This window comes from Cydia pomonella, chromosome 12, assembly GCF_033807575.1.
Source record: "Cydia pomonella isolate Wapato2018A chromosome 12, ilCydPomo1, whole genome shotgun sequence".
Classification (NCBI taxonomy): domain Eukaryota; kingdom Metazoa; phylum Arthropoda; class Insecta; order Lepidoptera; family Tortricidae; genus Cydia; species Cydia pomonella.
The window spans coordinates 11030197-11047445 of NC_084714.1; the positions used below are offsets into that span (position 1 = coordinate 11030197).

At 38.4% G+C, this 17249-nt stretch overlaps 1 protein-coding gene across 2 annotated transcripts in view; it reads left to right on the forward strand.

Moving 5' to 3' along the window:
- LOC133523526 (nucleoprotein TPR) overlaps positions 1-17249 on the forward strand; it is a 57144-nt gene that overhangs the window by 24384 nt on the left and 15511 nt on the right. Inside the window, exons 7-11 of one of the 2 annotated variants that reach the window (XM_061859172.1) lie at positions 1483-1611; positions 2066-2176; positions 10471-10597; positions 10940-11039; positions 16744-16925. In XM_061859172.1, the coding sequence (XP_061715156.1) occupies positions 1483-1611; positions 2066-2176; positions 10471-10597; positions 10940-11039; positions 16744-16925 (649 nt within the window). Of the gene's footprint in view, positions 1-1479; positions 1612-2065; positions 2177-10470; positions 10598-10939; positions 11040-16743; positions 16926-17249 lie in introns of both variants that reach the window. The other variant, XM_061859171.1, reaches the window with a different exon arrangement.

The window sequence follows — 17249 nt, forward strand, 5'->3', positions numbered from 1 at the left end:
AAAGATTTCCAAATACAAAACAGATGGAATAACATTCCATAAATAAGTCAAATTCATTATTTTGTTGAAAATTGTTCTTTGTCCGCGGGGTTCATTGTATACTGGTCAATACGGTTGTACTGAGCGGGAACGAAGTACGCCCGTCCCTTTCCGTCAACTTGAAAATGCAATGTGCTATCCCTTTCACGTAAACGAATAGTGATGGACGATGATGGTTTCATCCGTTGCGGAAAGTTCGTGCTTCCGTTTGTACCGTATTGTACCATTTAAAAAAATATAAAAGAAAACTGTGAAAAAAAAACTTTTTTATTTTTAATTGAGAATAATTAATATGTGATGCGATAGAGAAACCGTTGTCGTATCGTAAACGATTGGCATGTTGGCTACGCACTTATGCTGCCCATCCAAGATGCCAATCGTTTGCGTAAGCGATTAGTATGTTGGTTATGCACCCATGGTGCCAAGCCAAGATGCCAATCGTTTGCGTAAATTAGTGCGATAGAGAGACTGATAGTGTTTCGTTGTCTTAGCGTAAACGATTGGCATGTTGGCTATGCACCCATGGTGCCTAGCGTGCAGTGCAGTGCAGCGTGATTTATACGTATTTAAAAATAAATAAATTTACCGCAATGTAAGTCCCATAGTTATGATTTTTTTTATAGGGTAATATAAAGTTACAGTTTGCTATAATATTATTTTTAAGCAAAATACGCGTACAATTTGCGGAAAAAATATATAATGTAATCCTGTTTTCGCAAAAAAAAAATGAAGAAAATTCGGAAGGTATTTTATCAATTTTTTCAAATGAATCTTCGATTGTAAATCATTCCAGCCCCTCTTAAGATATGTTGAATCTAATTGTTATCATTCATGTACCAAATGATTCTTGTTTACTGCAAAATTGAGAACCGAAACTACACTTCTCACTGCAAAATTTGAAAAAGACTCTCATTAAAAAAGAGTTTTAAAAGAGAAGATTAAAATTTCAACTGTTCCAGCCCCTAGTTTAGGAAATGATTATTTAAGTACGTTACCAGTTTCTGAATAAATACTAATAGTTACGTCGTGATCTTGAATGAAAAAAGAAGCAATTCACAAAATACGCTCATCTGTAGAAATAAGGCCTCTTAACTAATTTTACCACAATAAATTACGGTACCACTTCCCGTAATGAACATGTCCCATCCCTACGCATACACGTGACAGCGCGCCATGTTTGAAACGACCAATCGCAACGCCGTGAGCAGCCGTCCCGCACCTCACGGTTTGGTGACTCGCGTCTCGAACAAAATTACCAATATTAGGCTTCTATAGCTATAGGCGGTTTTCTGTGCCTTACATACATATAGAGAGTGGCTCATTTATTTCATTATTTGCTCGGGCGGTCCAAAAAGCCAACAGACCTTAAAAATGTTGATCACATTTTGGTAATACAACAACTATTATATAGTAAGCTCACAATCCCAATTAATTTTAAAGCAGGGCTTCGAACGGTCAGTGGAAGTAGAGTATCAGGTGCCGACGTCGTCCCGCTGCGACCAGGATGACGAGGGCGTCATCGTCGTCGACTCCGAGGAGGATGACGAGCGCTGCTCCGGCACCATGTACAGGGTACGATCTTATCTTATTTTTCAGAGAGGTCGGTGGAGGAACACTAGCTGTCGACATCGTCCCATTGCGACGGCGTTATAGTACCTCATACGACGAGTGCCGCTATAAGATACTCAAATTGCGATAAATATATGATTTATAAAGATACAGCACATTAATAAAAACTCACACATACTTGATACGGACAATATTTTGCCAGTTTACTAGGGTGTTTTTATTGAATTGCTTCATTGTACTAGTAGTAGAAAAATTTAAAACTTTTTTGTCAAAATACTCACTACTCAACTCTCATCTTCTTTCATTATCTAGTCAATTCATTTAGTGCTTGATCCTGAGGAAAACGTACCTATATCGTTATGGTTTTCCAACACAAATAACAAGTCACAAGTATTCATAGACATGGCATATGTCCTTTAGTGGACACAGTTACAGTTTTCTTTTTCTGTGCAAGCAGGAAGGCGAAGAAGACGAGGAAGATATGGAGGAAGAGCAGGAAGTGGAAGCCGGCGAGGAAGAGGAGGAGATCGAGGAGGGCACCGACGGAGACGCCAGTGCGGCGCACCAGGTACATGTTACACAACCACTAACAGCAACAGTCTTAACTTACCGTCGGGGGACCTTATGTAGAAAAGCAGGAGGTGGAGGCCGGCGACGAGGAGGTAGAGGAAGGCACCGACGGAGAAACCAGTGCGGAACACCAGGTACAAGTTACACAACTACTAACAGCAGCAGTCTTAACTTACCGTCGGTGGACCTTATGTGGTGAAGGCCGGCGAGGAGGAAGTCGAGGAGGGTACCGACGGAGACACCAGCGCGGCGCACCAGGTACATGTTACACAACTACTAACAGCAACAGTCTTAACTTACCATCAAGGGACCTTATTTGGAAAAGCAGGAGGTGGATGCCGGCGAGGAGGCGGTCGAGGAGGGTACCGACGGAGACACCAGCGCGGCGCACCAGGTACATGTTACACAACTACTAACAGCAACAGTCTTAACTTACCATCAAGGGACCTTATTTGGAAAAGCAGGAGGTGGATGCCGGCGAGGAGGCGGTCGAGGAGGGTACCGACGGAGACACCAGCGCGGCGCACCAGGTACATGTTACACAACTACTAACAGCAACAGTCTTAACTTACCATCAATGGACCTTATGTGGAAAAGCAGAAAGTGAAGGCCGGCGAGGAGGAGGTCGAGGAGGGCACCGACGGAGAAACCAGTGCGGCGCACCAGGTACATGTTATAGCCAACTACTCTTTCTTACGTCATACTCACTCAAAAATTTGAGTCTTATGGAATAAACCCCTATCCTAAGCTGGATCAATTCTTACCTGAGAAAAAGACGGTTTTTTGTAGTTGTTAATAGTTACAATTATAGTAGTTAATAGTTAAGTGTCCTCTTATGTCAGTATAACGTCAGGGGGACCCCAAGGCTCCGCGGATGACGGGAGCAAAAATGCACTTTTCCTTGTGCTTAATTAAATATCGACTATTCTATCGATTTCCATACGAACAATTAATAAATTGTTTCAATTTCAATTTAAAAAAAAAATCTTGCATGTAGCCAGATTGTTACACAATATTACATCAGGTACCTAGGTAAGCTTACATTATATATTATTTCAGTTAACTAAGTACGTACAATATTATCATACTAACCGGAATGATCTTAAAATAAAAGTGACAATTCTAAATAGATACTTTTCTCATAACTTCAATTGTAAAATAGTTATTTGTACAACAAGAGAGCAAAGTTTGATATTTCTTCAAGTGCTTGTTTTGAGTCCCGTGCAAGCGAAAGATTCTATAGTAATTTAGAATCTTGAGCGTAGTAAGGGACTCAAAAGCGCACGAGATGTAAATAACTTTTTTCTTTTTTCACGTCAGTCAGCCATCAAAAAATACAACCTGAAAAAAATGTAATCCAGACGGACGGATCACTATTTATGTTTTCTGAAGGTATTTTAACAATTAACTTTAATTACCGCAATAAAACAAAACTCTTTCGATAAAATAATACGAAAATAATGAATTAACGAACATCAATTGAAGGTCGACAATCGACAACTTTTTTTTTGTAAAAAAAAAACTGTAAGATCCGGTCCGAATTGCGGATACTACTATTTGGCAAATGCCTTCGTGGCGATAGCCATTAAAAAAAAAAAAAACTATAGCAGAGATCGTTAAAACTAGTTAAGTAGAATTATTTACTGCGTAACAATTGCGTTAATTTGTATAAGTTTATTGTTTTGATTGTATAATAAAATACATAAAATATGGTGTTTTTATTAAATTTTAAACTTATATTTCATTAGTTAATTATTACGAATGAAGACTCGTAGGGTGTTTTGGAACGATGCGGTCTGACTTATTTCGGGGGTCTATTATAAACCGTCAATATACCGTTGAATTACGTATGCACTTTTTTCGTCTCTTTCTTTTTGCTAATGACGTGAAAGGGATAAAGACAATAGAATCCAAATATTTCGAACTTGTATTAGGCCCCGCACGTTGAAATGACATTCGAATCTAAAGGTAACTTGAATGTTATTTTGTCTCACTCGGTGAGCAAAATGCGATTTTGCTCACTGTTTTTAAGCAGCAAATTACTCTTGTTCGAGCTGCTGACGTGAAAAAAATATTGTATATTATGTTATGAAAATTACATAAAATATAAAAAAAAATACAAACAGTTCATTTTAAATTTGTTTACAAATATAATATTTCTAAATTTCATAATGGTGGTCCAGTACATCGTGCTTTTTAGGGTTTCGTACCCAAAGGGTCAAACTGGACCCTATTTCTGAGACTTCGCTGTCCGTCTGTCTACAGGCTGTATCTCATGAACCGTGATAGTTAGCCAGTTGAACTTTCTACAGATTATACTAAAAACAGAATAAAGTAAATATTTAAGGGGGGCTCCCATACAACAAACATATTTTTTTGCCGTTTTTATAAATAATGGTACGGAACTCTTCGTGCGCGAGGCCGACTCGCACTTGCCCGGTTTTTTATCGACATCGACTTATAAAATGTGTGTCCTCGCACTATTGAGACGTCAACACATAATTTCTCCCGTCATCCGGGCTTTGCTGATGATCTCAAATTTTCCAAAGTGATAGAGTCCCAACATGATGCAGCATTACAACAAGACGATATTAATAGCTTAACAAACTGGTGCAGAAAGAATCAAATGTCGTTAAACGTAAAAAAGTGGGATCACATAAAATTCACTCGCAAGCATAAGTTTATCCCCTCCAGTTATAAAATCAACGATAGTAGTCTGAATGCAGACTTTATTATGAAGTAGACTGTATACGCGAACTGGGTGTTCTACTAGATAGCAAACTCAGGTTTATACCTCACATAGAGAACATCATAAAGAAGTTTCATCATTAGAAATGCTAAAATGTTTAAAAAACCTTCAACCAAGATTTACTCTGTGAAATAGTATAGTTCGGAGCTTATTGGAGTATTGTAGCGTAGTTTGGCGCCTACACTATGCAAAACACAGGCTCAGAATAGAGCGAATCCAAAAAAGATTTCTCTGGCATCTCGCACGTTCCGTAGGATTGGCCCAACAAAGCTTTTCCTACGGCGAACGACTTATAAACTTCAAGCTTTGCTCTCTTTCAGTCCGGAGAGAGATTCTGGACCTAATTTTCTTATTTAAGTTAGTACGAATTCAAATAGACTGTCAGCTTTTGAACCTTCTCAAGTATAGAGCGCCAGGAAGATACCCCCGAAATCCCATCACTCCTTTATGCCCACCTCTCCGACGCACAGTGCTAGGTTCGCATTCCCCCATGCCACGTCTCTGTAGACTGATAGATTCTTGCAGTGGGTCAGTAGACATACATGCCGATTCACTGCCTAAATTCCGCAGGACAATCAGTGCCTTTTTTCCCAAAGACATCTCAAAAAATAGCTTTTCGTTTTTGTTGCTCTTGTCAACTATTACTAATTTCACTAATTTCAAAATGTAATTTTTAGTTTAAGTAATTGGCTAATATCCATTCTAGTTTCTAATTACAACACATAGCTGGGGTCATTTTTAGTTAGTTAATACAAATTTTGTTATAGATAGTAATTAGTGTTTTAACAACTCGATTCAGTGTATCAATTGCATCAAGCTTATTGTTACATTTTCGCATGTTGTGTTTGCCTGTAATTGGTTGTGCATTTAGCTTAAGTCTTTAGATAAATCTTCTACTCCGAATGTCATGATGTTACATGGCAAACCTAATAAATAAAATATAATAAAAATAAACTACTAACAGCAACAGTCTTAACTTACCATCGGTGGACCTTATGTCTTTGCAACAAGTTTGACGTGTTATCAATAAACAGGCAGGCCGGCGGCAATGTCTTGGCTTCTCAACCATTTCAACAACTGCCTGGTAACGCTCAACATACCAAAAGCATGGCGAAAATCTAAGATAGTCGCGCTGCTGAAGCCAAGTAATCCCCCGATAATGCCAATAGTTATCTCTGCCGTGTCAGCTGTTTGAATGCCTGCTGCTAAATTGACAAACGTTGTGGAGCCTCAGCTTATATCAGAGCAAGCGGGATTCCGAGCCAAACACTGAAATTGACGCAGCACATCGAGGATGGTTTTGAACTCGGCATGGTTACTGGTGTCGCCTTTGTTGACCTATCAGAAGCTTATGACAGTTATGACACTGTCAACATCAGGATCCTGCTACATAAATATGCTAACAACACGCGGGACGGACTGTCGGGTTCTCAGTGAGTTGCTTTGTAACCGCTGCTTTTAGGTCCAACTCAATGCGGAGAACGAATCGATGGCGACGGCAAAACAATGGTCTTCCCCAAGAAAGAGTACTAGCTCCGACCCTCTTCAACATCGATACAAACGACCAACTCTGCCCGTCAGAAACAGAGCGGTTTTTATACGCTGACGATCTAGCCCTAGCAGCACATTGCCATTCGTTTGAAAGGGTCGGGAAGATCTTATCGGAGGGGCTGGAACATCTCAGGACATATTTATGTATGGACATATTATAAGTAGGGCTCGCGGTCGTGTCCGTGATTCGTGAACCCGTAGCCGTGCGCCCGGTTTCGTGTTTCACGGCAACGGTTTTCTGGTCCGTTCCACACGTGAAATTCGGCTACGTGAAATTAGGGTACGTGAATCCGTGTAGATCCGTGTAGGCGTGATCACGGCTTCACGTATCTTAAGAACACGCCGGTTCGGTCCGCCCGCGACGTTGAGTGAAGATACGATGCGGTCTCTAAGAGCTACGAATAAATATTTATCATGAATTTTTTATTCATAGCTCTAATTCCGTTTCATTACTTTTCAATTAAAATTTATTTTCAATAGTAAGGCCTTTTAAATATTAATGAGTAATAAATGAAAAGAACCAAACATTAATTACAATGAATAGCTACTTTAATTTTTTTTATATACTACGTCGGTGGCAAACAAGCATACGGCCCGCCTGATGGTAAGCAGTCTCCGTAGCCTATGTACGCCTGCAACTCCAGAGGAGTTACATGCGCGTTGCCGACCCTAACCCCCCCCCCCCCTCGTTGAGCTCTGGCAACCTTACTCACCGGCAGGAACACAAACGAGTTGCTAAAATAATACAACAACACTGTGTGTCAGGAGACACAGTCAGGAGTAACTAATGACAATGAATGTGAGTTCAAAATTCTAAACTGCCCCCTCCAGATTAAATAAAAAATACCACGAATTTGTAAAACAAAACATCGCGGTCACTTCTTTCAACTTCACGAATAAAAGGTAAAGCCCACAGCTACTTATGTATATTGTTTGTTTCATTTTAATAAGTCGCTCGCAAATCTTATTATCTTTGTCTGCACGTGCAACTGCACTTCTTATCTCCAAAAAAAAAACCCGGTATGTTGGCTTAGCTTGTTAGTCATACAATAAAACGCTCTAACAATAATATGTCATTATTACCTTCAATCTAGAAATAAACAGTACTCTTTAATGTGCCGAAAGTCCGAAACTGATAAGAACTGCAGCTGCGTACTTTTTTTTCCGTGGCCCCGTACATGTGTTTTTGTTGAATTTGTTTACCTGTATTACGTTTATCATACCTACCGAAGATTTGCAGACCCTTTTGTTTCTTTGGATTAGGATTGCCTTGTTTATATTTAGGCTACGTTATATTCTTTGATAGTAGCAAGCTTTTACAAGTATGTTTCATTCATTTCATTAATACTTAACAGAAAAAAATGTCTTCTCTTGATTTAATAATGACAACCAGTAGCACAGCGTTGCTTAAGTTCATAATTATAATGATACTTACTAGGGAGTTTTACACCTTATATTTATATTAGTGCTATGCAACGAGCAGGTCGCTAGTTTTGACTATTAATCATTAGCTGGTTATACAAAAAACAGGATAACCCCATAAATTATTTAGATATAACAATTATATTAAAATCGATGCAAAAAATACAATACTAAGTGGTAACTCAATTCAATAATACCTAGGCCTTATTTATTTTTCTCCCGGGCGTGTCGAACCTACGAGACGTGCGATAAGTACCTATCCAACGGAACCGAGCCCGAAGCTCCGCACACGAACGCAGGTACGGGCTACGTATCATGGCGTGTCACGGCGTGTCACGTGAATCCGGTCGCGAACGCAGGTACGAGGTACGTACCTTGGCGTGTTCGTGAAATTCGTGATCTTAGTACCGCCGGGCTTAAGAACCCGTAGCTACGGATCGGCGTGTATCACGGATATCAGGAGCCCTAATTATAAGGCCAATTGCCTTCTGCCGAATCCGAGCAAAACGCAGACCTGCGCGTTTCATCTTCGCAATAAACAGGCGCACAGGCCCCTAAGCCTGATGTGGGACGAAGAGGCAATTAAACACTGCCCCCATCCACGGTACCTGGGACTCACGCTACTGACTTTTAAGACCCATTGCGCTAACGCCCGTATTAAAGTCGAAACGCGTAATAACCTGCTGCGGAGACTAACACCAACAAGTTGGGAAGCGACTAAATATGAGATCATTTTACTTTTATTAAAATGCAATACATAGTTAATAACGACCCATAATTTTTCTTTTGAAACGACACTTGTTTTGCCTATTTTCTAAGTATTGCTTGGTGCTAGCCCAAATCTCAGCTAGACAACTCAGGTATAATAATAATAATTACTAAGTAAGTTAAAATAATAAGATTTGGGTTGTTAACATTTTAAACTTGCAATGTACACTTACGTATGTATGCAAGTACATATGTTTGTATGGGTCTAATGTTGCAAGTTAAGTTTGATCCACTTCCCGACTTCCAATGAAGCTGAAAATTTGCATGTGTAAAAAATAATAATAAAATAATAAATATTATAGGACATTATTACACAAATTGACTAAGTCCCATAGTAAGCTCAATAAGGCTTGTGTACTTAGACAACAATATATATAATATATAAATATTTATAAATACTTAAATACATAGAAAACATAATTTTTAGATTTTTTTTATGACTCGGGAACAAATATCCATGCTCATCACACGAATAAATGCCCTTACCAGGACATCGCTTCCCAACTGGCACTATATTTTTCTGTCAGTGAGTTTGCTTCTCCAGTCTGGCCTGGTAACCGCCGCACTCAACGGCACCTGCCGCACTATAACTGGTTGCCTGCAGTCATCTCTGCTCAATAAGTTATACCCGCTTGCGAGTGTGGCCCCACCAGACATCCGCAGAGAGGTAACATGTACTAGTGCAATGCGGAAACAACCGACTGACCCACGCCACCCGCTGTACGGCCATAACCTGCTACCTGGCCGCCTTTAAAACCGCAAGTTTTGCTAGATGTACCAGCCCCCCGCTGAGCGAACACACCGATGCTCGCTGTTCACTTTGTCGCCGCGACCTTACCTCTCGATCCCACGTATGGTGGCTCGCCGCTCCCCCCTGACGATGCCGTCGCCACTGACGTTGCGGTCGCGTTCGATCGACACGCAAGCCGGCTGCGTCATGTGATTCATGGGATTGCACTTTGTTCGCCTGATATTATAATTTTCACATTTCAGACCAATGTGACTTTCGGTTTAAGGCCCAGTAACTTCAACTAACTAACTAGTGCGTGCCCGGGAGCGCGAATATTATGTTTTTTATTTTTTAGGGTTCCGAACCCAAAGGGTAAAACGGGACCCTATTACTGACTCCTCTTTCCGTCCGTCTGTCAACAAGCTGTATTTCATGAACCGTGATACTTAGACAGTTGAAATTTTCACAGATAATGTATTTCTGTTGCCACTATAACAACAAATACTAAAAAGTACGGAACCCTCGGCGGGCGAGTTCGACTCGCACTTGGCCGGTTTTTTTGTACGTTTAAATAAAATAAAAAGTAATCAATACGCGCCCTCAAACATGATATTGCCGATTTTTAGAAGCAGTTTCCATATTTTTTAGCATTTGTGCACAATTTGTTACACAGTTTTAAAGGGCATTGCGTTAGTGTTTTTTTTTTCTATCGAGCGAAATTCTTAAATTCAGGATGCGAATCGATACAGTCCCTCGAGAAAGGCCTCAAGATTGGTTATTAAATTTATGGCAGCCTTATTGTGATCCATTTAAGCGCTACGACAATTCCGTTTTCTGAACCTACTGCACCTTAACCACCACACTATAATAATATGCTTAATGCAGTGCAGCTTCTAATTCTTGTTTACTTGAATGCTTGCGTCATGTTTTCTTCACAAATAGGCAGGTGGGGCACGCAACACAAGCGATATGCTATGATGGTATCTGAGCGTTGCCGCATGTAGGCTTAGGCTATAAATGCCAAAAAACGAATTGCAAATCATTGCGAAGCTAATGTTAGGTTTTGATGCAGGAATCCCCCGCGCAGTCGCCGATGGGCGGGTCGGAGGGCGAGCTGAGCGGCGCCGGCGCCGCCGAGCCCGACTCCGAGCCGGCGCCGCAGGGGCCGCAGATCGAGGCTATCAGCAGCGGCACCGAGCGTACGTATACCATACCTAATGCTATCGCTTCATTTTGTAGCAAGATCATGCGGATTGTGCCTATTTGATTAAAAACTGGCAGTTTGGCATGAAAGGCACAAAACCTCAACTCAAATGAGCTGCAGTGAAACAGCACCGAGTAACAGGTGAAGGTGACATTTGAAAGGGACTATACAAGCCATTGGTGAGGTTTTCAATTGATTATATCTATAATGTGCATTCATAATTCATAATGTAACATTGAAACAAGTTTCTTATGTTCATAATGTGACATGTGACGCTGACGTCCATGCTCGTTAAAGTGGCGAACCCTGAAATAATCAACTCTATTTTGGTAAACAGCCAGCGGAGCCCTGTCACTCGGTGGCAGCGGCGGCGACGATGGCGATGACAGTATTGTTCCCTCTACCCCCACCCTCTATGTGCCGAGACGAAACGACGGGTAAGTCATTCACATTTTTTATTATTCAATTTTTTTTTACTTTTCGAATATTACACATGGTTTAGTTTAAATTATATTGTTTTGGAGTTTCAATCGGGATCAGTATGGGTGAGTATTTTAAAGGTCCCTTTTTTTTTTAGTTTTTGTTAAATAACTCGTAAACGGTGGCCCATAGCAAAAAATGTTCTTTCACGCAAATAATCTATATAAAATTGCCTACAAGAAAGATTCAGTACACTTTTTCGCTAGGATCAACATTTAAAAAGATATTAAAGCGAGAAAGTTAATTAAAATCCAGGGTTCATATTACTATATTTTCGTAAATAAATAAAATGCTGTAAAACGTAAATAATCTACACACAATTTTCTACAAAAAAGATGTAGTACACTTTTTGAAAGGATCAATATTTAAAAATATATTAAAGAGCGAAAGTTTATTACAATCAATTCTAAGGTTCCTTTTCTTTAGTTTTTCGTAAATAATTAGTAAAGTATGACTCATAGCAAAAAAATGTCTCACACATAAATAGTTACCATAATATTTTCTATAAGAGACATGTAGAACACTTCGCTAGGATTAATATTTACTCGTAAAAAGATACTAAAGCGGGATTGTTAATAATAATCAATTTAAAGTCCCTTTTTAGTTTTTCTTAAGTAACTTGTAAACGATAGCCCGTAGAATAACATCTTCTTATACATAAATAATGCACATAATATTTCCTACAAAAAATACTTTTCTCTAGGATCAATATTTAAGAAGATATTATAGGGGGTAAGTTAATTACAATCAATTCATAGGTATTTTTTTTAGTTGTTCGTAAATAAGTCGTAAACGGTGCTCCAGTGCAAAAAAAATGTAAAAAAATACTTAACATTTTTTTCTACAAAAAAAATACCTTAACACTTTTCCGTTAGGATCAATATTATTGAGATATTAAGTTAATTTTAATCAATTCTACACATTTGTGTTTCTCGCTTTAATATACAAGGTGCCCGTGAGCATTGCGAGAGATATTAACGGTGCATTCCTGATAGCAACAGAAGCAAAAAATGTTATGACTTTTTGTGAAATTCGACAAAAAAAAACTGGTTTTTTTTTTAACACTCCGGTACATAAAACGTAATTTTTATTGATAAACACATTACCTAAAATTAACTGAAAAGTTTTTTTTATTTGGGGGTAGCCTCTCGAATACATTTTTTATATAATTTTTCGATGTCAATCAATAGGTATATCCAGACTAGACCTCAAAGTGGCAATCAAAAATGTGTTTTGTACCGACTTATGGCATGGCGAAACAATGATTTCGAAAAACATTTAATTATCTCTGAAACTAGGCCTAATTCAGAAAATTTTATATGACATTTTATTTTCTAAATATTACCAGGAATGCTTATTTAAAATGTTTCGCAATGCTCACGGGCACCTTGTATTGATCCTAGGGAAAAGTGTTCCGCATGTCTTTTGTAAAAAAAAAAATATTTTAATTGATTATTTTATATATTAAAAAAAATTGCCGTATGTCATACCTTACAAATTATTTACGAAAAACTAAAAAAAGATACCTGAGGATTCATTGTAATTAACTTTCGCTATCTAATATCTTTTAAATATTGCTCCCAGAAAAAACAGTTCTCATGTTTTTTATAGAAAAATTGATATAGATTATTTATGTTTCAAAATATTTTTTGATTTGGGCCACCGTTTACGAGTTATTTACGAAAGACTTAAAAAGGACTTGGAAATTATTATAATTAACATTCTCCCTTTAATATCTCATTGAATATTGTTCTTAGGAAAAAAAAAATACAGATCTTTTTTTGTAGAAAATTTAATTTTTATTATTAATGTATGACAGATTTTTTGCAATGGGCCACCGTTTACGAGTTATTTACGAAAAACTAAGAAGCGACTTTAAAATTGATTATTATTAATATTTCCGCTTTAGTATCTCTTTATATGTTGATACTAGAAAAAAGTGTTTTATGTTTTTCTTGTAGTTTTTTTTTGCTATGGGTCATACTTTACAAATTATTCAGGAAAAACGGAAGAAAAGGAACCTTAGAATTGATTTTAATTAACTTTCCATCTTTAATGAAAAAATGAAAATATTTTTATTGGTTTATGCAAGTGTTATTACAATATAGGTTGGGATCTTCTTTTAAGCAACAAATATGCTTGTGACAGAAGACCCCGCTCTTCCAATAAGTAAGGGTAGAAACCAATATGTTAGTGGGAGAATCAACTTTTTAGCGTCACTCGTTGTCATGGTTACGATTAGTTGTCCAGGGGACAAAAGTTGATTGAAATACTGATTTTATGGTACTTAAATGTATTAACTTGCGTTTTTGTGGTCGTTATAACCAATGCCCATAATGGCCCCCCTACTAAGCATGTTAATAGAACGGCATACAACGTCTCTTCAAACAAACTGTGCCTCTGTTGTCCCTTGGACGGCGGGACAGGATAACAAAACAAAAAAGCGGCCAAGTGCGAGTCGGACTCGCGCATGAAGGGTTCCGTACCATTTGAGACGTATTAAAAAAATCTACTTGCTAGATCTTGTTCAACATTTTACAACTTTGGACACACATTTTACCACTTTGGAAGTGTCTCTCGCGCAAACTATTCAGTTTAGAAAAAAATGATATTAGGAACCTAAATATCATTTTTGAAGACCTATCCATAGATACCCCACACGTATGGGCTTGATGAAAAATTTTTTTTTTTTAATTTTATGACGTTTAAAAAAAAAACTACTCACTAGATCTCGTTCAAACCAATTTTCGGTGGAAGTTTGCATGACAATGTATATCATATATTTTTTTTTAGTTTTTTCATTCTGTTATTTTAGAAGTTACGGGGGGGGGGGGGGGACACATTTTACCACTTTGGAAGTGTCTCTCGCGCAAACTATTCACTTTAGAAAAAAATGATATTAGAAACTTCAATATCATTTTTGAAGACCCATCCATAGATACCCCACACGTATGGGTTTGATGAAAAAAGATTTTTTGAGTTTCAGTTCTAAGTATGGGGAACCCCCAAAATTTATTGTTTTTTTTCTATTTTTGTGTGAACATCTTAATGCGGTTCATAGAATACATCCACTTACTAAGTTTGAACAGTTATAGCTCTTATAGTTTCGGAAAAAAGTGGCTGTGACAGAATCGGACAGACAGACGGACATGACGAATCTATAAGGGTTCCGTTTTTTGCCATTTGGCTACGGAACCCTAAAAAGTTGATTCACCCTAGTGTATAGTCTAAATCATTAAAACTTAGGACTAAATACTTCTTTTATACTAAAAAGTAGTACTAGTAGGATAATTACAATAATTACATCAATTACAGTTTTTCTTAAGTGCGTGCGTGCGTGCGTGCGTGCGTGCGTGCGTGCGTGCGTGCGTGCGTGCGTGCGCGCGAAGTCATATTATTATTCAGTTGTGAGCAACTAGGTAGTGTAGGTAAGTAACGCCTCAGTAATTTCATAGGATTGAGTTTTTAGTCAGTCTATGGTAGCTTTTTTGCAATCAAATAGTTGTAGCGGATGTACATGAATGATTTTATTTATAGAGTTGTATAAAGAGGCAGATTGTGCAGCGAATTGTCTCTGAGCAAATTTAGATTTAGTTGGAGGTCTAGGGGCCACACTGTTTCGTCTTCTACGTCCCGCAATGGCTGGGTTATAATTCAGAGTCTTATGCACTTTGACAACAGCGCTTAGTATATACAGTTTACGCATTGACAGAAGACCGCATTAATTGTATAGTTCAGCAGTAGGATGCCTATACGGCTTCGAAAGCATGACTTAAATTAGACATCTTTGTGCTCTGTCGACTTCTATGAATTTAGTTTTATTGCTGCCACCCCAAACTCGGATACAGTAGCTCATTATGGATTGGGCCAATGCAGTATAAATTTGCTTTAATAAAGTAGGCGAGGCTATGTGCTTTAAGGTTTTAAAGATCCATATGAGCTTCCGTATTCTACCACTAAGGTACTCTATGTGAAAGTTCCAAGAGAGCCTTTGGTCCAGGACTATACCAAGGTATTTGACAGTGACTACCTTTTCAATTGTGGTGCAGTTACAATTTGCAATTGCAATCTGGTCACACTTGTGTACTGTCAGTTTGAGGTGAGATGGGGGCTGTGTGTTCCCATACTTTGAAAAACACATGTAATTGGTCTTCGCAGTATTAATTTTAATATCTTTTTAAATATTGAACCTTTCAAAGAGTGTACTAATATATATTGTAGAAAATTTTGTGTACATTATTTACATTTTACAACTTTTTTTGCTATTGGCCATCCTTTACGAGCTATTTACGAAAATATGTTAAAATGGACCATAAAATTGATTTAATTGACTTTCTCGATTTAATATCTTTTTAAATGTTGGCCCTAGTAAAAAACGGCGACTTGGACAGGTCGTCAGAATCTTTTTTGTAGGCAATTTTATATAGATTTTTTGCATGAAAGAACATGTTTTGCTTTGGGCCACTGTTTACGAGTTATTTACGAAAAACTAAAAAAAGGGACCTTTATCCCCCAGTTTTCACCTGGCTATCAGCCTATGAAAGGCAGGTTTCCGAATGGGATAGATGAATATTTTACAGTTTATGTTAAAAGGGCTAACTATCCATTTGTTTATTTTTATTTTTCGTATTTTGAGTAAAATAGACGATTTCTTACACAAGGTGTAACCAAAATAGTGGGGATCCGTTTAAGGGCATATTCGGTATTGTGTTCATTAGAAAAATAAATATTAGAAAGAAGAAACCAATTACACTAATTTGCTTGTATTCGTACTTAAAAAAAAATATATTTGACTTGTGAATAAAAATAAATCAAATTTGAAATGAGACTAGATCTTCATGTGACATTATTTATTTACCCTATTTATTTTAACAGTTTTATACTGGTTTGTGCACGTATAGTGGAGCCGTTAACCACGTATAATTTTAGTGACAAATCACCCCCATTCCTTTGTTTTTTCTCAACCATTTTAAAAATGCACCCATTCTAAGTTTCATGATGCCAAACACGACTGCACTTGGTTAACGTACCATTATGAGTCCATTTACCTCGCACATTTATTGTTGTTGTGGTTGAAAAAAACATAGGTATGGGGGGGTGATTTGTCGATAAAATTCACGGTACAATACGTGGTTAACGGCTCCACTATACGTGTACAAACACATTTTATAATTTTGTTAGAGACGTTTCAATCGCCGAGTGCAAGCGTCAGACTTTAACTCTCATTTGTAACCTTTGTGTTGCTTAAATGACATGAGTCCTATATAGACATTTGATCCTCAGGAAAAACAAGATAAATTTAAAAAATTTTACAAAAAAAACTGTCAAGTAGCCAATTATTTGTATAAGTTTATTTAGTAATATAGGAAACTAAACCTATTTTCAGTTCATTTTTGTAGTGCTTATTTGTAAGTGTCTGTTTGTTTTCTTAATAAACTAAAAAAAAATAACCTCTCGAGTCTCGCAGACGCGATATCGCGTGACGCCATTTCATACAAAGTGCATGAAAAATGAAAAACGACTAGGACTTGTAGATTTTTCCCATTGTCTACGGAACTCGAGGGGGTGAATATGTCCGGCGTTCCCAACTATTACAAACATGTCAGAAACCGCCGACCGTATGCTTGTGCCGATTGGCTAACCTGTGGCTTCCATGTTCAGGTTCGGTGAGGCGGTGGTGTCTCCGGTCGGCGCGGGCGGCGCGGCGGGCGCGACGGGCGCGGCGGGCGCGCGCTTCACGTTCGCGGAGGCGGGCGCGGCCTCGCACCACGACACGCACGCCGACCTGGCCGCCGCGCTGCCGCCCGCCATGCCCGCGCCCAGCCCCGCCATCTCCGACTCGAGTATGTCACTCCTCCTCCAGCTCCCTTGACGGCCAGACTTTGCTGAAATCGATAAGTACGGCTGAAGTGGATGGCACTAGTTAGTTCGTTTGCTGGCCATTTTCCGCAAATCGACATTGTACATGCTACGGCGTCATCTACTTTAGCTTTTAAATTCAGGGCACAATTTTTTTTAAACTTTACGACTCACTAAAGAGTGATGAAAGAGTCTTATTAACTCCATAGTAAAAATAGTTTAGTCACCTTAATATTTGACCCGTTGGTAAAATAGCCTATTGAATTGTATGTACCAGGGACCCGTTTACCCCTTCCTAGAAAAAGCAT